This window comes from Fibroporia radiculosa (genome assembly GCF_000313525.1).
Source record: "Fibroporia radiculosa TFFH 294 genomic supercontigs, scaffold40438, whole genome shotgun sequence".
Lineage (NCBI taxonomy): Eukaryota > Fungi > Basidiomycota > Agaricomycetes > Polyporales > Fibroporiaceae > Fibroporia > Fibroporia radiculosa.
In genome coordinates this window covers 62,261-84,219 of record NW_012133510.1, presented here as the reverse complement: position 1 = coordinate 84,219, position 21,959 = coordinate 62,261, and the positions used below count along the sequence as shown (strand labels likewise).

General features: G+C 49.4%; 7 protein-coding genes across 7 annotated transcripts; 3 read left to right on the top strand and 4 right to left on the bottom strand.

Moving 5' to 3' along the window:
* Positions 1–126: 126 nt before the first annotated feature.
* Positions 127–2,321, top strand: FIBRA_08162 (uncharacterized protein; the record flags this gene model as incomplete). The annotated part of the gene is made up of 11 exons (XM_012329817.1): positions 127–285; positions 355–390; positions 472–547; positions 606–634; positions 688–791; positions 845–1,026; positions 1,082–1,208; positions 1,268–1,382; positions 1,437–1,572; positions 1,625–2,020; positions 2,086–2,321. The coding sequence occupies 11 exons, from the start codon at positions 127–129 to the stop codon at positions 2,319–2,321; spliced, it is 1,596 nt and encodes a 531-aa protein (XP_012185207.1).
* A 381-nt stretch (positions 2,322–2,702) lies between these two features.
* Positions 2,703–3,352, top strand: FIBRA_08161 (uncharacterized protein; the record flags this gene model as incomplete). Its single annotated transcript, XM_012329816.1, has 2 exons — positions 2,703–3,268; positions 3,325–3,352. The coding sequence occupies 2 exons, from the start codon at positions 2,703–2,705 to the stop codon at positions 3,350–3,352; spliced, it is 594 nt and encodes a 197-aa protein (XP_012185206.1).
* Positions 3,353–3,550: 198 nt separating this feature from the next.
* On the bottom strand, positions 3,551–5,328 carry FIBRA_08160 (uncharacterized protein; the record flags this gene model as incomplete). Its single annotated transcript, XM_012329815.1, has 4 exons — positions 3,551–3,837; positions 3,903–4,113; positions 4,174–4,425; positions 4,486–5,328. 4 exons carry the CDS (start codon positions 5,326–5,328, stop codon positions 3,551–3,553), a joined length of 1,593 nt encoding a protein of 530 aa, XP_012185205.1.
* A 654-nt stretch (positions 5,329–5,982) lies between these two features.
* FIBRA_08159 (uncharacterized protein) lies at positions 5,983–6,762 on the bottom strand (the record flags this gene model as incomplete). The annotated part of the gene is made up of 4 exons (XM_012329814.1): positions 5,983–6,109; positions 6,169–6,514; positions 6,605–6,692; positions 6,742–6,762. 4 exons carry the CDS (start codon positions 6,760–6,762, stop codon positions 5,983–5,985), a joined length of 582 nt encoding a protein of 193 aa, XP_012185204.1.
* Positions 6,763–8,658: 1,896 nt separating this feature from the next.
* FIBRA_08158 (uncharacterized protein) lies at positions 8,659–10,901 on the bottom strand (the record flags this gene model as incomplete). Its single annotated transcript, XM_012329813.1, has 10 exons — positions 8,659–8,868; positions 8,920–9,150; positions 9,204–9,272; positions 9,338–9,508; positions 9,567–9,803; positions 9,852–10,244; positions 10,301–10,345; positions 10,396–10,459; positions 10,520–10,698; positions 10,764–10,901. The coding sequence occupies 10 exons, from the start codon at positions 10,899–10,901 to the stop codon at positions 8,659–8,661; spliced, it is 1,737 nt and encodes a 578-aa protein (XP_012185203.1).
* Positions 10,902–11,703: 802 nt separating this feature from the next.
* FIBRA_08157 (uncharacterized protein) lies at positions 11,704–14,256 on the bottom strand (the record flags this gene model as incomplete). Its single annotated transcript, XM_012329812.1, has 8 exons — positions 11,704–11,807; positions 11,859–12,039; positions 12,146–12,460; positions 13,102–13,168; positions 13,228–13,411; positions 13,463–13,643; positions 13,698–14,060; positions 14,125–14,256. 8 exons carry the CDS (start codon positions 14,254–14,256, stop codon positions 11,704–11,706), a joined length of 1,527 nt encoding a protein of 508 aa, XP_012185202.1.
* A 3,747-nt stretch (positions 14,257–18,003) lies between these two features.
* On the top strand, positions 18,004–19,808 carry FIBRA_08156 (uncharacterized protein; the record flags this gene model as incomplete). Its single annotated transcript, XM_012329811.1, has 3 exons — positions 18,004–18,492; positions 18,545–18,621; positions 18,677–19,808. The coding sequence occupies 3 exons, from the start codon at positions 18,004–18,006 to the stop codon at positions 19,806–19,808; spliced, it is 1,698 nt and encodes a 565-aa protein (XP_012185201.1).
* Between the last annotated feature and the right edge of the window lie 2,151 nt (positions 19,809–21,959).

Sequence of the window (21,959 nt, the reverse complement as noted above, 5' to 3'; positions counted from 1 at the left end):
GGGAATATAACTATATGTCACGTGGACTTGCGACGCGTGATCTCTGCTACCTGAGCAGTAAGTACGCGCGTCCGAGTTGCAGAAACTTATTTGGTGCTGCCACTTGTTCCTCACTATATCGCACTTATGGCTCCGCTTGCTGTGAAAATCAAGCACGCAGGGAAAGTGCACGACGTGCAACTCAACCTCGATCAGCCGCCCGCCGTCTTCAAGGATGCTATTTACCAAGTGACGGGGGTGCCACCCGATCGTATGAAGGTCATGATCAAAGGTGGGACTCTGAAGGTACGCGTGGGCTCTCCGTGTTTAACGAAAGGATGCAATAAACACACATCCTTTGATTATGCTGCATAGGATGACACGGACTGGAGAAAAGTCGCACCAAAAGAGGTTGGCCATTTATTCCAATGATCCCGCCTTTCCTGACACCTCGTCTTTGTGATGCCTTTTGCTTCTTATTTCTGTGATCAGGGACAGACATTCATGGTAATTGGTGCGGCTGGAGAGCTACCCAAACCTCCAGAGAGGCCCGTCGTATTTCTCGAAGGTCAGCTATCTCGATGCGCCGTGGTCCATTCGAACCGTCCTTACATTTACGTATACAGACATGGATGATACCGATCTCGCGAAAGCAGTAAGTATTATCTGCTGAACAAATGATGTCTTATGCTAACGTGCCCGTCTCAGCTTTCACTTCCCGTTGGTCTGAGAAACTTGGGAAATACTTGTTATATGAATGCTACGCTACAGGCATTGCGAGTAATTCCCGAACTACAGACAGCTTTGCAGAGGTCTGTACTATTAGGACTCTTCACACTTAGCTATCCTGATCATTCCTTTGCAGTGGCGCTCCTCCGGGGCTTCCATCTGTGTTGAGCAACCTGTATTCCCAGATGTCACAGACAACCGACAGCGTTGTCCCTTCCAATTTCCTCACCACATTGCGCCAAACATTCCCTCAATTCGCAGAGCAAAGTAGGAATGCGAAGGGCATGTCTGGGATGTTCACAATGTATGCGCAACAAGGTCGACTAATTCGTGATTGTATCCCAAGACAGATTGTCTGAACGATTCATTTTAGATGCAGAAGAGTGTTGGGTACAGCTGACGAATGCCCTCAGGGAAGTCCCGGGACTTCCGGGACCATCGAATACTTCGATATCGAAAAACTTTGTGGACCAGTACATGACTTGCGAAACTCGACGAGAGTGCGTCATTCCTACCCTGTTCTACTCATTCTTTCGTAGTCATTGCTTAAAACGCACAGACTGAAATGTGACGAGGCGCCTGAGGAGCATTCTACCGTCTCATTCGAGAAAGCTCTCAAGATTGAATGCAACATCTCCATTACGACAAATTTCATGCTGTCGGGCTTGAAGGAGGTACCGCTTGCGTTCGCCTGTGAATAAGACCTCGCGCTCAGTGATAATCCTCAGGCTCTCGATCAAAAAATCGAGAAGACGTCGCCTTCGTTAGGCCGCAATGCAACTTATACTGCGACTTCACGATTGTCTCGTCTACCATCATATCTGACCGTCCACATGGTACGCTTTGCCTGGAGAAGCGATATCGGTAAAAAGGCAAAAATCATGGCAAGTCATACTTCTCGTATAATTATTTCCAGCCATAGTCATTGTTCTCTTCCTGCCACAGCGAAGGGTCAAATTCCCGTCCGATTTTGATGCTCTTGACTTGGTCACGGACGAACTTAGAGAGAAAATCATGCCACTCGCAACGAAGCTCAAACAAATTGAAGGCGACCGCTCTGACAGGCAGTCCGTACGCAAACGCGCGAAGGCAAAGCAGCAGGCTGCGCAAGCAACCCCCGTCCCTCCGGCGGCGGGGTCGTCAGCTGGGACCGGTGAGGCTGATACCATGGAGGTTGATGCTCCCAATACTGTGGAACTGGAGCCAGAGTCGACCTACAGAGAGAGGGAGCTGAAGGAGCTCGAGGAGCTAATTAACCCTGATTTGCGGGCAGACGTAGGCAGCAGCGTCAGTGGTCAGTATGAGCTGATAGGTCAGTGCTTTCGTCATCCCATTCGGCAAAACACAGATTGATATATGGCCAAATACATACACTAGCAATCGTCACGCACAAGGGTGCTGCCGCTGACTCGGGCCACTACATGGGTTTTGTGAAGAAAGGTGCAATCCGGACTACGGCTTTGGGCGATGCACAAGATGATGACGACGACTGGTACAAGTTCGATGATGACAAGGTGTCGATTTTCCCGAAAGACAAGCTTTCTACGTTGGAAGGCGGTGGAGAGGATTCATCTGCGTATGTGTTATTGTACAAGACGAAACCCCTTGCGTGATCCATTAGAGGTCGTGTACTGACGGACTGCAATGTACGGTTAGTGCACATGGTGTATAGTACTTGAGACAACAATCCATGTGCATAGGCAGTAAATAGGATGGTAGCACACCAGGAGCATGTACGGTCTGCGCTGTACATCATTTGGAATGATACCATTCACAACTAGCGCATGCAAGCGCCAGTTTCCACTCTGTTCCGAATCCTTAGCGCCCGGCCTCCGAGACCCACAGTGACATTGCCTGTACATCACTCTAGTATATGTGAGATTCCCATTAGGTTCATTGACATCTCACTGGTCTACGACTGCCTCTCACTCCAAATGATTTAGGCCATTCGGCGAACAGTGTTGTGATAGAGCCATCTATCCGGATAATCCATCATGTCAACGACTGTATCAAGTATCAGTCCATCCCCAGAAGTGCAAAATACTCTGGAGCAGACACAGCTTGTAAATGAGGAACTACAACGCCGGAAGGCAGATGCAGAGAAAGACCGCGACTTGTTCAGGGATCTCTATAGCAAGGCTTCCGCCCATGCCAGTGCGGTCACCAACGAGAACAACGAGCTCCAGGAGAGAGTGACGTTACTCGAGGGCCAGATCCGAGATGGGATAGGGATGCTCAGAGGGACATACGAGGAGAGGGTCCAGAGGTTGGAGACAGAAGTCGGGAAATGGAAGGGGCTCTGTGAGCTGCTGACGGCAAGAGACAGGAGGACGAACGACGAAGTTCGGAGGCGAGCTGCATTAGAGCCAGAGCTGCGAGAGGAAAACAAGCGGATGAGAGAGGAGTTAGAGAAGCTGAGTCGAGATTATCTGCAGATGGAAGACGTTCTAGAGCAGTTGGCTCAGCCACTGAAAGCGTCGGGCAATATCTCACCATCGCCTCCAAGACTGGAAACAGTTAATGTCGCCACGATAGCATCGATGCAAGTCGTCAGGCAATCGTGAGTTCTATACTAATCAGGTGGCTTCAAATTCCTGCATTGATTTCATGTACTAGATCTCAGGCCGACTCCTTGTACCTTTGACTTTCTCGTTCACATCTAGATTAAAGTTGAATGTATCAAGACTTCAAGGCTTCGAAGCATACCATCGCCAATTCACGACAGTTCTAGTATGCATAACTGAAACACGGCTCCCATCGTTACAAGTCAGTCTTGGGTTAGTTGTACGTATATTACTAGCGATATAAATTGGTGACTACCAGGGTATTGATAATCCACTCCTCATATTGTATCCTTCCTTGCATGCTCCCAGAACATGTCGTACTTTCCGCCAATTCTCCTGGACAGGAATCCTAATCGTTCGATACCCTCGCGCGTCGTGAAGATATCTGTTGCCTGTTCAAATCCAATGGATTCTCTGTTACAGGTGTTTGGGTTATCATGTAGGAGCCGGAGCTCTTGTAAGTTCAAGCTGCGTAAATGGTCGTCGAAGAATTCTTCAGCGAACATCACGATGTGCTCGTAGATGCCGGCCATCGATTCTGACAGGACAGGTAAGCACCTTAAGACTGATAGATGAGGTATCAGCAAATGCCAGAGCGAGAGTGACAGCAGATCCTGCGACAAAACCTACCTGCCCGAGTTCTGTCCTGGGTTTCCTCTGTATATTCGCTCATACCCACATTTTCTTCGTCAGAAGCCTCTGACTCGCCATCCTCTCCGTTTAGAGACCACCCCTCATCCTCTTCATCGTCCAATGGTGACTCTGGGTCAATGGCAAAATAGGTTGGAATCACAAGTTTGCGGATATGTGATGCGTTTCGGATACAATCGCACCATGCTCCCTAAAGCATGACAGTGGTAAACTATCGTTGCGTGTACTTTGGTAGTATGTAGTGACATACCAAAAGCTCAGGTCCCAGCACGGGCACATACTCAGTCATCTTATAGTGATCGAGTATGATTTCTTCTAGGCTTGGTAAGTACGCCAAAACACCTCCAATCATTCCAGGGCCAAAGTCCGGAAGATAAGTACCCCGCACATTAACGACCAGCCTGAGCCGTCGTAGTGGAACTTGCGCAAGCATCGCTAGCTGCTCAAATGGAAAATCGGCTGCCAGAGACAACGAGGTGAGACCAGTCCATGCTCGCGCTGTCTATCAAGGTCCGGATCAGTTTATTCTTAAGTAAACAGCCAAAAGAAACCTTATACATACCACACAGTGTGTGATCACGTTGAAGAAGTTTAGGACGTCGTCCCCTCTACACATGATCGAGAGGTCTTCTAGAGCACTCCATACCATGGAGGACTCAGCAAGTGTTTCTAGCCACGTATCAGGACGCTCGCCTTGTGTCAGCTGCAATCTGCGTATCTTGCTCTGGTTTCGCAAGAACATCTCAGCCCAGCGGATGTCCACCTGGCTGTGCACGGAGACTTGTCTGAGATTTTTGGATTCTGCTAGGCATGCGTTGGCCAAATCGACAGGCGATGCTGTGGCATTTACGAGTGCGACAACTTCGAGCTGACAAGCGTGAGCTAGTGCTTCTATCGTTCTTGGGAGAGCAAAGTTTGCGCCAACGGTAGAAGCGTCGAAGAAGAAGTGCAAGAGATTTTGGGCGTAGCAGACAACCTGACCAAGATAGGCATCCATGACTGCGACGAGGTTCGAATAGTGTCCTGGAGGGGCGGCTCCCGGAGAGGTGAGGTCGCGTTCCGAATCATAAAGAGAGAGGGTGATCACATAGCCTTGGTATTGGGGTCGTTGTTGAAGCACCTTGGCAAGCTTCTCCAGAGAAGTCACGGCTTGAACCAGTTTGTTCACTGCGCCCTCGCCCAGCTCGAAGTGGATGGTGCGATATGCCCAGCATGACCACTGATGCAGATTTCTGCACGTCGCAGCGAGCGAAAAGATGTCTTTGTTGGACAGGTGCACGAGTATCCGTCCGAGGACCACCTGCGGGAGCTGGCGCAAGTCAACGGTGCACGGTGTGCACGAGGCAGATGGCCGAAGCGATAAGTTAGAGAGCGATTGCAGGAGCACCTGCTCGGCGTAAGACATTGCGAGAATATGAGACAAAAGTTGCAACAAGTAAGAAAATCGTGCACTCGAAACGCGGTTTGTGGGAGGGAGGAAGGCAAGAGAGCTTCCCTGTCTGTGCACTGCTCGCGCATATAAACGTCGGAGCTTCTGCTTCTGGGACAACAATGCACGCTGATATCCGCGTATCAGCCACGCCAGAACCATGAGAACTTTGTGGAAGCGCAGGACAATACACTAGCGGCATTGAGTGACAAGCAATATGCCATCTTCGTGGCGCGCGCGAGAGGACAGCCATAACAAGGCTTTCCACATTCGTAATCGGGTTCCGACCTGACCGGGCATACTTTACGCAAAGCAGCATCATTGACTATGGCTGGGTTGGGAGAGGAGGCACTCGACTGCAACAAAATTCAGCCCTGCAGAAGAGAGACACTGGGTTCGTGGGTCGTGTGGGACCTTACGCACCTTCCTGGCAACACACTTCAACAGCTTTACGTGACGAAAACAAGTACATCATGCTAAAATGTTTATTGCGGTCACACATATTACGTGAGAGTCATTTGGATCGTGGAGGGATGGGATTTAGCAGGATCGGATGCAGACGAACGTAAACATCGTACAGGAACATCAATACAGGTTTTGCGCTCAGTGCGCATACCAGATGGCCAGATGTCATGAGGAAGGACCATTTTGTCCGGGTTCTGGATCTTCTGCATCAAGATCGTTTGCCGAAGGGACCGCAGCAGAAGTCGCTGCCCCTACTGACACGGTGTGCCCTGGCTGTGGCGGTGATATATCCCTAGAGAGATCCATATCGAACATCTGTAGTGACAATTGTGTACTGTTCATAAAACGTACCATTTGATCTGAAACCTGGTTACCCTGGGCTTTGAGTTGATGTCTCTCACCAACCGATCAAAACGAATAGGATCGGGCAGGGCCTCCTTCATTTCCTCGTTGTCATACTCAGTGTTCTGATAATAACCCACTCTGACGAATTCCTGCTCCTTGTAAGAGCCTGTGAGGATAAGCGCGGCGACTCCCAAGACGTCTTCTGGGGGGATTTTTGATGGACTTGGCGCTGAACCTTCAAAGTCGAACGCGTTAACACCCGCTGGTACGGGACCAACTAAACAGTCATCTAGTTCTTGATCCAATTCCTCATTTCCAGGAGAAGATACGTATATCAGGCGCCATTCCAGATCTGCGCGGATGAGAAAGAGTGGTGAATACAGGTCGTCATGGACAAAAGATGATCATTGTAAGGACCATCATTAGCACAAATAAAACTGACCTTCTGGAAGAGGAGCTATACACTCGAATGTCACGCGAAAGTGATATGGATCTAGGAACCGCGCTGGGTTGTTGAGAAATTCAACATTCTGGTAAAAGTTAGTGGGCGGGGTAACCTCACAAGCAAATGCATCTCACCCTAATAGTCACAATTGACATGGTAGACGATGGGAATGATCTCGGTGTGAAGTGTATGTGAGTAGACCTGTACTAGTAGGAATGCCCGATACGGCGAAGAACAAGGATTGTTTTGCAGTCGTGACCGGTAGACGCGTTCAGTCACAAACGCGTCGAGAGCACGTGATTCGAACTCGTTGCTTTTGCCTTTACCAGTCACTGGCAGTGCTAGCCACCAACCAGCCACCAGCTAGCTACCCACATCTCTCTTCATACCGCATAGTATCTCGCTCGGAACAAATTAACACACCTTAGTGTGATTTTCAGCTATGTTTGAAATGCGAGCGACTATATTCACTCCTCACTTATCACTATCGGATATAAGGCCGGCTATGCGGGCTACTGTGTTGCTCCGACTCCGAACCTGCATTATGATTTGGACCAGCCCACATTCATCCTGGTCGGGTTGAATGTTAGATGCCTCATGGAGCGGTCTAGATGTGGCTTGCATTGAGGCTGGGTCGGAAACAGCAGCCTCAGTGCCACTCCTGCGCCACACCTCAGGCTATAAAACCCCTCTTCCTCTACCACACCACACGTATCCCTTCTCTTCTCCTCACCAGGTTCGTCGGGCTACTTCTCCCTCTTTCGCTAACGTTTTGATCTTGGTCGTTGTGCACTGATCTACCAGCGGCATCAGATGCTGGTGCTCGTCCTCCTAGTGAGTCTGCCGCCGCTGTTGTAAGGCGTTCATTGACCAGCGAATGTCTTTTTCTATCGTGTCGTCCACGGTAGTGACGGTTTTAGAATACCCCGGGAGCCTCATTTGTTCGCAGCTTATACACGACACCTCCGACGACGAGTAAGTCGATTGGATTGAACGGTGCGAGCATGTGGATGGGTGGGTGGGGATGGCATCCGTTCTGGGTGCCATCCCTGGCGAGCCATGGGCAACGTGAGTGATACTCTTTGTCATTCTGGCGCACCTCTGCTGAACATTGGCGTGGCGCTTAGCCCATGTGGGCGTAAGTATCAAGACAAAGCACCAAAAATTCCAAGAGCAACACTAAACAACGCAAGAATGTGAGACAATGCAGAAGACAAACAGTATGATCAGCGTGAAGCCAGAGTGTGACGTAAAGCAAAGACATTTTAAAGACAAACAAAGATGAATTGGCCAGATATATGGATAATTCCAACGCAGCAGGTTTGATGCATTGTATGCACGATCAAGTAAGTCTTTTGTCTGAATTGTACTTCTTTTGAATTGATGCGATGGCATCCGCGCAGATCTGACTGGCGTGGTGGACAAGATAAATGATTGCTTTGAACGAAGGTCGAGGACAAAATACAAGAACAAGCACAGCGATTTGCAAAAGTAATCGCGGAGCAGGGGTCTGGGTTGAGGAGTCCCGAGGTACGGGTCGATTTTGGAGACAGTCGATCCTGGCGCAGGCCTTTACGTGGCCCTCGGGATAAGTACCTAGTCTCGTCGCGCTTCGGCACGGCGGAACTGGGGAAACTAACGTGCGCTAAAGCATGAGAATGTAAATAGCACAAGGGTATTAATGAATCTGTTGTACATGTTGAAAGAGTTTCTTAGATATCGTTCAGCAAGGATCCTTTGAAGCCCGAGCTGGAAAATACATCGTATTACGCATTGAGGAAGTCATACACCTCGAGCAGCGATTGTTGTAGTTGGTTTGGTTCGTGCCATAACGGACATGGGATTGAGCATGCTATGGCCCGCGGGCCATAGCGCACGCATGTATATATAGTAGCCAGTAGAGGGGTCGCAGCCCTCATGCGATTATCCCCATGTCTGATCGACCCGCGTCCCAGTTCCGACCGTCGAACTCCAACAGCAATAGCGCCATACATCACAGCCCTGTAGTCAAGCAAAACACTTGCTCGAGGCCACTCACTACATAGCCCTGTTCACCAACTCAGCCGCTTGAGAAGAATCGGTAATGGTGGGCGAATATCGGGCTGTGAGCGCCAGCACTCTTGCATTAGTCTCCAAACGGAATCGGAGAGTCCAAGGGAGGAAGCTTGTGAAGGCCGCGAGGGACGCTCATCATATATAATGCATCGTATGACAGCACCGTCGTTCCGTTGTTCGTAGAACGGCAATTGCCCCGAGAAAATCTACAAGCATCATTATGCATATCTCTTGTAATGACAAGAACTATGGCTGACCTCGTACATGACCATTGCCAGTGCATAGACGTCAGTTTCGTATGTTGCGCGTGCATGGGATAGGTTGTAATATTCCGGATTGAGCAATTCCGGTGCCGTCCATCGAACGGATGTCCCTGCAGCGGACGCAGTTGCCGTTGCTCCGACGGTGGCTCCTGCGTCACTAGCGACTGCCGTCAGGCCGAAGTCGGAGAGACAGGCGCGCCCCTGGCCGTCGATTAAAACATTAGCCTGCGATATCGCGTTTAGTGAATTGGGCTGATGATAATAAAGAAGTCTCGAACCCCTTTCAAATCGCCATGAACAACATGCAGAGAATGCAAGTGCCGGAGGCCTTTTATGATGTCTGTAATCTGCGATGATAGACCTCAGAGGCTCAGATTGCAGGAGAGTCTCGAATAAGGAAGTAAGAACTTACCAGTTCAAGCCGACCCGCGAGTGGATTGGTTTTCAGATAGGACACCAAGTTCCCATTTGGCATCCATGTGGAAACCATGCAGAACTGGATATCAGAGTCCTCCACACCCAGAAATGGCACGACATTGGGATGTGATACATGCCGCCAGCAGACGGCTTCTTTGGCGAAAGCCTAAAGCCCAATCAGACATAAGCGTGCTTTGAAATATGTAACGACATGCCTTCCAGACATTCTCGCGCTCATTGGGATGAATTCGAACTATCTTGAGGGCAACATTTTGATTCATGTAACGCCCTAACCATACATCAGCGAATCCTCCAAAATCTTTAGACTGAGGTTCTTGCTTCTGGAGCATAGCAGAAGGGATATAAAAGGATCGAGGAAGCGATCCTGTCATGGCACAGAGTCCTCTTAGCACGCGGAAGATCTTGAGGCTCGTTTCTTCTTCCGTGGTTGTTTTAAGCACCTTCCAAAGAGTTCAGGTGTATGGGTAATAAAACGGGGTTGATCTCACCTCATCGAGGAGATCAATGTAGGTTTTCTTGTCTTCGTCAGACATCTCTATAAGCTTCGCAAGCTGCTCATTGGACAGTGAGATCGCTCTTCTACTCGTGTCCGCTTCCTTGCTAGCATGAGTTTGGAGATCTAAGGCTTGGTCATTTTGCACAGGGTAGACCATCGCCAGATTCCCAGACGTCCTGCTGCTCTTGGAATTTGAGCCCCAAGCCACTTCAGGCGCAAGTTCATTATCTGTATGACTTATTGTGACTTGACCGATTTGGTCAAGATCTTTCAATAGCCCATTTACATCAGGTTTGCTACGATGAGCAACTAGCGGCGCAGATTCAGATCGTGCCGTGGATTGGGAAACAAGCAGTGCTGGATGCGAAGCAACGCATGGTTCGATCTGGTGATACAGCAAAGGCTCAGCAATAATTATATGGTACGATGGGGACGAATCACCCTCCACATTTTCTGCTCTTGAAGAGCATACGGAGTGATGCGGATCTTCCATACTCGTAAGGCCTGGATGCCAAATGCTGACTTGATTTACTCACCAGTGAACCATCCTCCTCGTCTTCGGGACACCAGCATAGATCCCGTCTCACATGGTCCTTGATACTATTCAGATGACGTAAATCTCAGTATCAACCTATTAGCACAAGGATGTCCTCAACGGACATATATGTATTTGGCCCGTATATTGCAACATTCTGCTCTTCGATAATCCACCATGATAGCGGCTTTTCTACGCCTACTATCGGTGCTCCCGGCTGAGAGGGCTTTCTGGTTGCACAAAAGTGATTGTATCGAACATTCTTGATGCTATATCGATCGCCGAGAATTGGTGTTAGCGTCCACTGTATGGTGAAGGAAACAAGTAACGGATGAGTTCTGCACGTTCACATCGCTTTATGTATCGTACCATTGCTTCATCGTTAATAGACACCATGTCCAAGGGGACAACGCAGGCAAGTCCCGCTTCGCGTTCATCGCTGGGCAAAACTGCGCGATTCTCATACTTGAGATTAACAATAGTGAAAGTACCAGACAAAGGCTTCATCTCGACGCAACGAGTGACGCCGATTGAGGATGGCTCTCAGATTTGAACTTCCGAAGTTCTATTTAGAGAAAGATCTGGAGAGCGTGCCAGAGAACGCCTGAGCCGGTGACAGAACTTTGTCAGGCGGCGTCTGTATCTATTGCTGTAGTCTTGACATTGTTGGGTCGAGCACGCAAAGCCCTGAATATTCCAAGCTCTGGTAGTCTGGCAAGAAGCATCGTTCATCTGGCGTTGAGAGACCTGCAGCCTTCATAGTCTGGCAGAGGAACCAGAGCGTGACGCTCATCCGTATAAATGTGACAACGCGTGGTCGGACGCGTCAGAATTCGCCAGCATATTCTTGAAGTTGTTCAACTTCGATATTTGGACTCGGCTGTGTGGCTCAGTATGGCCCAGAGCAAATTTTCTTCCGCATGAATGTTTTATGATAACCAACACGAGTAGATTTTACTCGCCCACAGAATTCGCAGTTCCCATCACTGTCTACAGTATAGGACAAATGGTAATCCCTCAGGCTATGGATCACTGGCCATGGCTAAGCGCCAACCAACCGATATAGTATCTGCTCAACTGAACCAGGTCGTCCATTGCGTAGAGTTCCTCACGATCGCTGCTGCGATTTCCCTGGCGATTACTCTATCGGTTTGCTCTGACGGGTGCAACTCGTCATACCTACGGCGCGGTAAACACAAGCACCGTGACTGAGCTTACTCACTACTCACCATAAGTAGCTGTCTCTCGCTGATCCCTCCGCCACAGTACAATCTCCGGTTGCTGACGTACTCTCGTTGAGCTGGTAGATTCACGAGTTGATGCACCCGGTGAGGTTGTAAGGTACCGTACCATTGAGATAGTCTTGTGGGAAGGTGCGTATGTTTGAGATCAGCCCGTACGAGTCGAAGTAGCCTAATCAACGTTGTCAGATACGTCGCACTTCGGTGAATGCAAGTTATTCACCGAGGTGTGCTCCCTCCAAGGTCGGTGCTAGAGATTGAAGAATCGCATGGGAAAGCGCGTTTCCCGTGTTCGTCATCTCGGTCATGAAGACATTCCACTCAGTCGTATTCCGCTGCTCCGTCCAGTAGCGATTGGGATATGAATACGTCGAGTATAGGATGGTATCTTGCAGGGGCAACATCTGTTAAATCACATCGCTGGTCAGCTTGTGTGCGCCTCAATGACGTATCATAACTTGCGTTTTGGAACAGGAAGTTCCTCGCACCACTGAGGTACAGCACATTGACCCACTCCACTGCGCAACCGATCGTGTCTACAAGCGTTACGCCCGGGTTCTGCTGTCCTGTGATGAGCTCGCCCACACCGACATCGTTGGTCCCAATCCACAGAGTATAGATCGTATCGGTGGGATCCAATTCCAGCGATCCGTTGAGCTTCTCGGTAAAGTACAGAGGAAGCTGACTTTCAAACACAGAAGGGTATAGCCTTGGCGTGAGATAATTCGAACACGTTGCGCCCGCTTTCGCGTAAGGGTAGAGTGCAAAGTCGCCGTACATGGCTGCATAGGTGGGCCACGATGTTCCATTGTCACCAGTGTTCACCTGTACCACTGACATTAGCCCGAACAGAGAGCACGTATCCGCCCTTACTGGAAACTTACGACATCTGTGTAGGAATCCCCAAAAGTAACCAGATTTTTAATCTGGCCAGGATACGGCCCCTCTGCTCTGTTGGGCGGCACCAAGGCGAGGGCGGTGGCGAGCGTTATAAGCAGACCAGGGTAAGTCATCTCAACGTTTGCTCTGCTTGATCATTGTTGTACGTTGCTCTTTAATAGAAGAGCGGAGAAAGCGGCCATCCTCAGACCATTTCTCACCATCCGGATATTCTCATTCAATTCTACTGACCACCGGGGCCTCGAAGGATGGCGCGTGATCTTGGCTATTAGGTCGCATGAACCAGGTGCCGTACGGTTATATTTCATGATTAGCGCATTGAGCCGGATTCTTTGTTCGAGGACACAGTACAAGTTGCCTCATGGCTCGCCTCGGGGAAACATTTTGCTCTTGTCTCTGAGAAATTATCGGGCAAATCTATTGATTCGTGATCACTGTATACAAGCATCCGATGAAGATGGCAACAGAGGGGAAAACATGTCCTGCGTGATCCTCTTAAATGTATTGAGTCAGTACTTCGTCAAGGATCAACTGAGCCAAGTTATCCAGCTGGACGAGTTTCGTACGATCGCCGCGGAAATTTCTCTAGCTATAACTCTGTCCGTCTGCTCCGAGGGGTGGAGCTCATCATACCTGATTTAAATTTCGTGATTAGCAACTGATAAAGTAACAGCATATCACTAGGCACATACCACAAGAAGCTGTCTCTCGCAGTTCCTTCAGCTATCGTGCAATCTCCAGTAGCACTGGTACTCTCGTTGAGCTCGTAAATGCAGGAGTTGATGCAGCCGGTCACGTTCAGAGGTGCGGTACCATTCAAGTAGTTCTGCGGGTTCGCTCTCACATCCGAAATAAGCCCGTATGAGTCGAACACGCCTAAAGTCAGCCGATTAGTCTGCAGTACGCATGATCAGGTGATATAAATACCAAGGTGAGCGCCCTCCATAGTGGGTGCAAGTGCTTGTAGCATCAATCGTGACAGATCGTTACCGGTGTTCGTGAGCTCAGTCATGAAGACATTCCATTCAGTTGAGTTTCTTTGTGCCGTCCAATATCGATTGTAATACGAGTTCGCCGAGTAGAGGATAGTGTCTTGCAACGGCAGCATCTGCGGGGCAATCAGAAACAAAAGTATGAACATATCTAGATATGTGAAACGCACGTTTTGGACGATGAAGTTCCTTGCTCCACTCGTGTACAGCACTCGGACCCAATCAACCGCGCAAGTGATGGTGTTCACGAGTGTTACACCCGGCGTCTGACTCCCTGTTAACAACGCGTTTACTCCAACGTCATTTGTTCCAATCCAGAGGGTGTAAATTGTGTCATTGGGATTGAGCTCCAGCGATCCATTATACTTCTCTGTGAAATACAATGGTAGCTGGCTCTCAAATACCGAGGGATACGGCTTGTATGTTAAATAGTTGGAGCACGTTGCCCCTGATCGCGCAAAAGGGTACAACGTGAAGTCGCCGTACATCGCCGCGTAGACTGGCCATGCTGTAGCATTATCACCTGGGACATACTACCAAGCGACGAAAAAAATTGGATCAGCTTAATAGTACTGACGCTGCACGCTATTTACTCACGACGTCTGAGTAGGAGTCTCCGAATGTTACCAGGTTCTTGATCTGGCCTGGGTACGGACCAGGCTGGGTCTTACCCAGTTGTGCCAGTCCCAGGAAGACGACAAGCGTGGCAAGGAGGTCGAGGACAGCCATTCTCGGTCAACACTTCTGCTATGGATGCAGAGACTTATATGCCTCGCAAGGCTGGAGGTCATGGGACGCCAGATATGAGGTGAAAGTCCTCCACGAGGTCCACAAGAACTCGCTGTCGCCTAAGAATAGTGTGTAGTTTCTCTGCGCGTGACATCAATATCGGACCGTGCGGGAAGCCTTACGGGAGTCAACGAGCAATGCATCGAGCGTGGCAGCGGATAGGAAGTCGTTGTTCATCTGCAGGCGAGTAGTGTAAGCTTCAGAGCTGAAAAACTCGGAGAATATACCTCGGCCCTCCGATATTTATCCACGAGCGCAGATCGAAGCGCGATCGGTCACACTCTCGTGATCAGTCACGTCGCATTATCACCACCTGGCAGCCGGTCAGTCTCGCTGTGATACACACATAGCATCTGAATCCCATTCAGTTGCCCATATGTAATTGACTTGCAGGGCACTATTGAGACTTTCATTTGTTTCCGGTTCGCGAATGGTAGAATGAAACTGACCGGGTCACTGAAACCAGATCGACTCTGGAGACCACATTCAACAGGATCCGACACGTTGAATGCCTTGCCTTGACAATCACCTTCCTACCGAAGCGAAGCATTTGAAAGTCTTATATTATCACACGAAGACACAAACTACGGGTTGAAACGTCAATAAAACCCGCGTGAAGTGGCAAACACAGTTCAGGTAGTCCGCTGACGGTGACTGACCAACAGATTTCGATTTCCTTGGCCCGCCCAGCGAGTAGCTCGAAGGGCGTCATCTTAGCTTCAATATAAGTCAAGGCCAACGGTGGGATGTATGTGCGAAGAGAGGCACACATGCCCCATGGACAGCTGGCAAATGTCGGCTGGTCAGTAACATACATGAAAGCGTTGTTATACATGGAGGAGGTGTCAACTGTGACGATGACCGCACAAGGTAAGCCTGATCTTGTTTGAGTTTCTAAAAACCTCAGTGCCAGCTCAATGTTAGCAAAATGGTCGCCTATATTGGCCCCAAGCGCAATGGAAGCCCTGTGCTCGAATGTGGGTCTGTTCCGAGATCCCCTTTCAGCAAGCAGTGTCGTTCAAGTCGGAGGAGAGGGACTCCCGGTGGGAGGAGCATGGAACGAGTCGTTATGCAGAGTTCGCGAAATCTCTACCTTTGCAGCATCTGCAAGAGGAAGCGCACTCGGTTTTTTAGCGCTCACTGTGACACAGTCATTCAAAGTCATTGGCTATGGGCAATGGCTGAATGGTCCAGCGTCAAGTGCGCGATAGATGATGCCATGCCTCGAGAGCCATGGAAGATGTTTTGACAAGTGCGTAAGCATCGTTATGCAGGAAGATAGAGCCAAACGTGCACCTTGGCGATAGCCCTAACAAACTCTCTGAGATCAAAAGACAGGGAATGTCTGTCTTTCCTGTTCAACAAGATGTTCAGTCGCACGCGTTGTCTTTCTTTTGGTTCGCAATTATTCACGCCTACAACAGTTTGGCACTCGACATTATGCATATAGCGCTGCACTTGCTGCGCGGTAGATCAATGCCTGGAAACCACAATTTCTGCAGTACTCCTTGGCCGATATGCACAAGAGCGTTGAGAAAATCAAGGTCTCCATCGAAGATCGGAGACGAAAGACATGTCGGAATAGGACCCCGGCATATACTCCCAGAGCTTAGATCCAAAATATGCACATAACGCTGTATCTAGAACCCTTTGCAAACTCAAATACGCCGCATGCTGCGGCAAAATCTTTGCGCAGAGGGTAGTGGATTGCGTGATGCATAAGTCATTTCGCGATAGGATGGTCTATCTATGCATAAATTTAAGTTCACGTTATAAGTGATGAAGTGTAGTCTAACAACTTGTCCCCTCGTTACTGTCTGTTAGCATCCGGCTTTGGAAATTTATCTCGGACACGCATCAGAGACAGACCTTAATGGTGCAAGAGGAGAAATTGTAGGGATGGTTTTATATCCTGACGAACCAGCATTACTTGAAGGGCAGGTTGTGTGGCTAACTCGACCGCTGGCCTATGTTCTCGTGAAACCGAAGAGGATGAGGACGTTCAGTGTCGAGATGCAAGGAGGAAGAAAATCGAGGCATACCGTACATTAGACCCAGATTCCGATTACCGCAGCCTATGCATTTACAGACTATTGATCACAGGGACCGTCCAGAGCGATGTCGTCGATATAGCTACACCTCCAGAAAAAGGAGAAAGACCATTCGCATACTGCGAAACTTCGATGTGAGATCTCGCGGTACGTCGGATGAGACTGAATGTACGTCACGATTGCTGACCTGTTTACCTTGGTATTCTAGGTCTATAGACATTTGCACCTTTGATCGCCATTCTTTTGTTTTCTCGTTTCTCGTGAAGGTTTTCTAAGCGGACATCTTCTTGCGTTAAACGCTCGTCTTGGGGCTGGAATGAAATGTCTTCATAGGGTAAGAGTTTGTGTAGGACCGTCATGAAGGGTTGCGCCAGCGGGGGTAGTGTAGATGATGAATGATTGGACAGCGTAGTAGGTGCGCGAAGGTAAGAAGAAGCGAAAGCTCACCACACGACCATAGTACACAGAGGTACTGTATTCAATGCGCCAATGAAGGCATGATTTGACATCGCAGAATTGAGCGGGCCGATCACTGTCTGCCGCAATCGTATACGCTACTTAAGTGGGATGGGTTCATGTGGGTGACTTTGGGAGGTGCTGCTGAGTGCTTGTCTGTTCGTCGTGCGCGGTTGTAGTGACATGAGGGAAAGGCCTTCATGGGCTCATGTGGGCTCTAGGCACGATACAAGTGCGCATTTTGCGAGGAGAGAGTTGCTTTGGTTTCGCCGTCGTAGAATCCGGTGTGTAGACTCATGTCTTCAGTTGGGAATTCCATCTATATATGGTACTAGATTCTATAAATGGATTTTTCGGGACTCGATTCCATATAAGGTGCACCTGACATTGATCGTGCCTGCAAGATTTAGTGTCGCATTACTGAGGGTCCAGGGAAGAGCCTTGGTCTACCGAGCAATGAGTGTTCTTGCGCCTCCGAACTCTCGTTTGTTTCCATCCCGTTCGATGCTACCTCTACATTACTCCATGATGAAATAAAACTTACACTCTCTAGTCTTTGAATGTTGGAGTTCTCCCCAGGAAGAGGCATCAAATCTCAAGAAAACCTGCCATATGGAACACTTTGCTCGGGAGATCCCACAGTCCCTGATTATGTGCTTAATTGCCAGTTATCTGAGCATCTTGCGGGCAATCACGGTGAGCTCTGTACCGTAAAGATTCACCAATTTCAATCTTGAGCATGAGAAATAGGATGCGGCGTTGATATAAGTTGGCATATTTAGCTCCCCATTTGGGATGTGCCTCCGAGTCACAGCGTCAACCGTTCAAAAGGAGAGCCATTGTACTCAAAGGTAACTGACAGAGGCAAATGCCGTGACGAGATGCGATGCTCAACTGAGACCAGCCCTGTCCGCACAGCGATCGATGTGCTGGTCGATAAAGCCACTTGTGTCCACAGGCTGAGGGATCCGACGTCCGTCAAGTTTTGGCCGGGGATATCTGTCCGCACCATGATCCAAGAGGGACAACTTGTGGCCCTCAATTGTGTTCGCATTAGGACCTGAGCGCTAAGGCGATATGCCGGGGTCCTGGCTTCGCCCGCTACTTATAGCTGTAGAGTGCTTCCTTTGCTTAGCGCTTGCCATCTTGCTCATACGTGCTCCGTGAAGGTGCTTCGCAGATGATTGTAGTGCTCATATTCCTCGTCAGCAGTCTCGTGGGGTTCGCTGCACTCTGGAGATCTCGCAGAAAATTTCTTGGACAAGGATACATCCTCGAACAGCAGGTCACACATCGGCGACTGCGCCCTAGGCCGTCCACGCACGCGTTCTCGTATCCAACACTCTTTCTTCTCTTGTCCGTGAATGCACTAGAGTCCCGCTCGCTTGACCTATTCTTCGGGAGACTATTCGGCTATGGCAGCATTTTCTGGCGACTGACTGGCTTGCGCGCGGCCGCATATTTATCTACCTCGTCGGACCGGACGCGCGCCCAGAGTATCAAGGCAAGGCTGCAGGATGTCTTGTCGTCCAACGGCTATGATGGAAATCTGCTGTCTGACGCGTGGATGATGACTATGCCAAGCTATCTGGGCTTTGAGGGAATCAATCCTTTGACGGTGTACTTTTGCTATCGCGCCGAGCCAGCCCTGTGGCTCGTAGTTCTGGAGGTGTGTGATGTGATCAAGCAGCATGTTCAATTGCATGAATGTCGAAATTTAGATTCACAACACGTTCGGAGAACGACATATCCATGTCCTCGAGACCGGCGAAGGAGAGGATCCACAGCCTGCGCTAGGGTGCGTTCTTGTTTACATCGACTCGCCATCGGCATTCAACCGCAGCATACAATAGGTTCCATCACCAGTGGACATTCCCAAGAGATTTTCATGTGTCCCCATTCAACGACCGCAGTGGATTCTATTGCGCCTCCGTCACCGCACCGTCAGTTCCTCCCCCAGCTGCATTTCCCGAGAATGCGTCTTCTGCCAGCATTTCTCAATGTCTTCCTCACGTCGTTATCCGGCTCCACCTGCTTGAGCCTGATGTCCTAACGCGCACAGAACCGGGTTCCCTGAAGATAACAGCACTCCTCCGCACTACAAAATCTGCACCTTTGACCAGTTTGGACCTCCTCGTAAATCTCTTGCGCCATCCCCTTGTACTGCTAGTGACTTACATCCGTATTCTGTACCACGCCTGGATCCTCCACTACCGAAAGAGACTCGATATGTACGTAAGACCTGATCCCAAACCATCGAACCTCGGGTGGGGAGATGTGTCTGTGCCGACAGATGCTTCCACTACACCCTCAAGTGGTGGTGTGGGGTGGCAACAGGAAAGTGTGCTCGAGCAATATGCGAGACGGCGTGTAGAAAATTACCTTCGCCGCCGAGTCAGCGAAATCTCGGTCAGCGTTACTCTCATTTCGGCCAATCCGACCATACAGCCGTATACATTCGAGCCAACTGTGGTAGCGTCTTCGGTGTGTGAAGAGCGTCCGCAGCTGGTCGTCTGGTACCGCTCATCTCAGTTTTTCACTACTCTTCTGCTGGCGCCTTCTGCCGCTCATACGCTCTTGGTCGGCCACTACACGGAGCATCTCTTTGTAACTTCTTCGCCGGACCTCTTTTGTACTGTCTTTACTGCCGATCATTCCATGCCCCAAACTGCTCCCAGGTATATGGCTCCTGCTCAAGCATTGCGAACCCGAAGGATCCCCCAGGAGCTACGGCGTGTCTATGGATACACCATTCCCTCCGTCCACTCGTTGGACGTAGATGCGAACTCGCAACGCACGGCGCTGATGAACTTGGCATTTGTAGCCATATCGCTGACGCTTGCTTGGCTGGAGGAGATGCTGTACCGCGCTGCTCATGTACGGTTCGTTCCGGGACAAGAGCCGTGGAAGAAATGGGAGAGAGCGTTGGACATTGCGAAGCACAGGGATGCAGGTATTGTTGAGACCAGTAGGAAAGGATGTTGACGTATACTAGATGTAAGGGTAGCAAAGTAAAGTTATACCTAAGGATGCATCGCGCCATCATTGGCCGCGTGAGCCTATTCCGATAGTGATCCGGTAGTAGTTATATCACTGATTTACTAACTACATCGCTACAGCAAAATCTTGCAGGTAACGTTGGCACCCTCTGCATAGATTTGAAGATCACAGCACGATGCCGACAAGAACGCCTTTACCCCTCTGTTGATGCCTAGTGTGTTAATATATATATATACATATATGTCAAGACGGGACTCACTACGACAACTCTGCTGTGTGAGCCACGAGTACCGTCTTTATCCAATACGTATGGGTATGTGTCTCATTTCAATTCATTCCGTCACTACCGACTGCTACTATCAACTTATATGCAGGAAGTAATCAGCCTCGGGTTGGTACAAGTGACACGCTGCAGAGACGGTTCTTTGAATTCAATGAGCCAAACACTTTGTGATTTTGACGAAACTCACTAATTCTATGCCGCACCATCACTTGCTCCTCGGAAGCTCAGCGCAGTCGCACGCAGGCCAAACATAGGTGCCATTGTTTTCTTTCAATATTGGCGCACTTCGCGGTGTCCTAGTTATCCGAAGTGGAAGATTCTGCTTTCTGAGGTGAGTACAGCTCAAGGAATTACACTACTTACAGATATGTGAGTGATTTAGTAGAAGAGGTAATTGCCGTAGAAGATTGAAGGCTATCTGTGCTGTGAGGCTTCTCGTAAGTACATACGTCTAGGGTCAAGTGCCTGAGGTGTACGCACTTCCCATCGATACTTCTGCAAATGTGGCACTGTAATCTCTGCCGTTCTATTGGGCATTCGATGCCCTGAATTCAATTGGCCGTCGTCTGAAGGACATCATCGGAGCGTCACCATGACACATACAATGTCGGAATGTTGCCTTCCGAGTCATTACTACATTCTCTCAGCAACTTATTCATGACACATCGCATACATGCTCCATACCTCACATGTCCCCTTGCAGCATGTACATAGCTGAACAGTGTTCATGCTCCAGCTTGAAGGTCGTCTTTCCGTGGCGCGATGGCCTGCCAGTGGTAGGCACCATGACTGCCTCACTACCATAAGGGAAATCGGTTGAGACGGGAAGTTACTTGTACAAGACGACTTCACAGAAACCCCCTTGACTTCACCCAAGGAAGTCGGCCCGCAGACATTCCCTTGTCACTCACTTACTAAAGTCATCACTAGGATCGAGTTGGCGCACATCATTGCTTGCCGCATGCTGTGATGAAGAGGACTAAGTGCATTTCCCCCATTCGCCGGATACTCGTTAGTCGGTTTCAGAATAGGCATGAATGCTCTCGCACATCAGGAGAAGCCCGCCTTGATCATCTCGCTGCCAGCAGTGACTTACAGACTGTTGCTGATTTGTCCGGCAGACAACCAATGAAATCTTCCGTGTTTTGTCTTGTCTCGTGGGATTGTCGAGGTTGTATATTTTACGACCTTACTCTACGCGCACTTAGGTGCTTTAAAAGAACCCATGAAGCAGTGAGAGTCTTCAGTCCTTGACTACACACATCCGCAGAAACATCATGTCCGTGAGTATCATCTAGCAGATCATCAGATAACTGGAAAGCTCATCGGCTGTTCCCATCCACTCTGGCAGGACACTGTGAAGTGCGCTAACACTGAGAAGAACGGTGGCGCTTGTGGCTGGCCGGCATGTGGTTGCGCCGAACCTCCGAGATCCAAGTAGGCCTTTGACACTGAAAAAGGTGTGTCTGCAATTTCCGAATATGCTGGCAAAAATGACTCTTCCTGTCTTAACCACTCAGTGTATGTGTAACTGTGATAGTGGAATCTGTGGGTCGAAATTGGTCGAAATGAGGTTCTGAAGTGCATTGAAATGTATCCTCTTAATATCAAAGACATGCTGGTCACACAGAGTTTGGAGTACTCACGTTTGCAGAGTCATTTAAGTGAAGCTCCAATCACACAGTCATAAAGTAGTAATGCGAAATACGGGAGCAGGGTGATATTGAGGGAGATGTATCACACATTACGTCTTGGAGCGCGGCCAACATCTAATTGCGTCGTGGAAGTATGAAGGGAGACGAGGGGACTGCTTCTTGAAGTGACAGGTATCGAATTCGTATTCCATGTAGTCG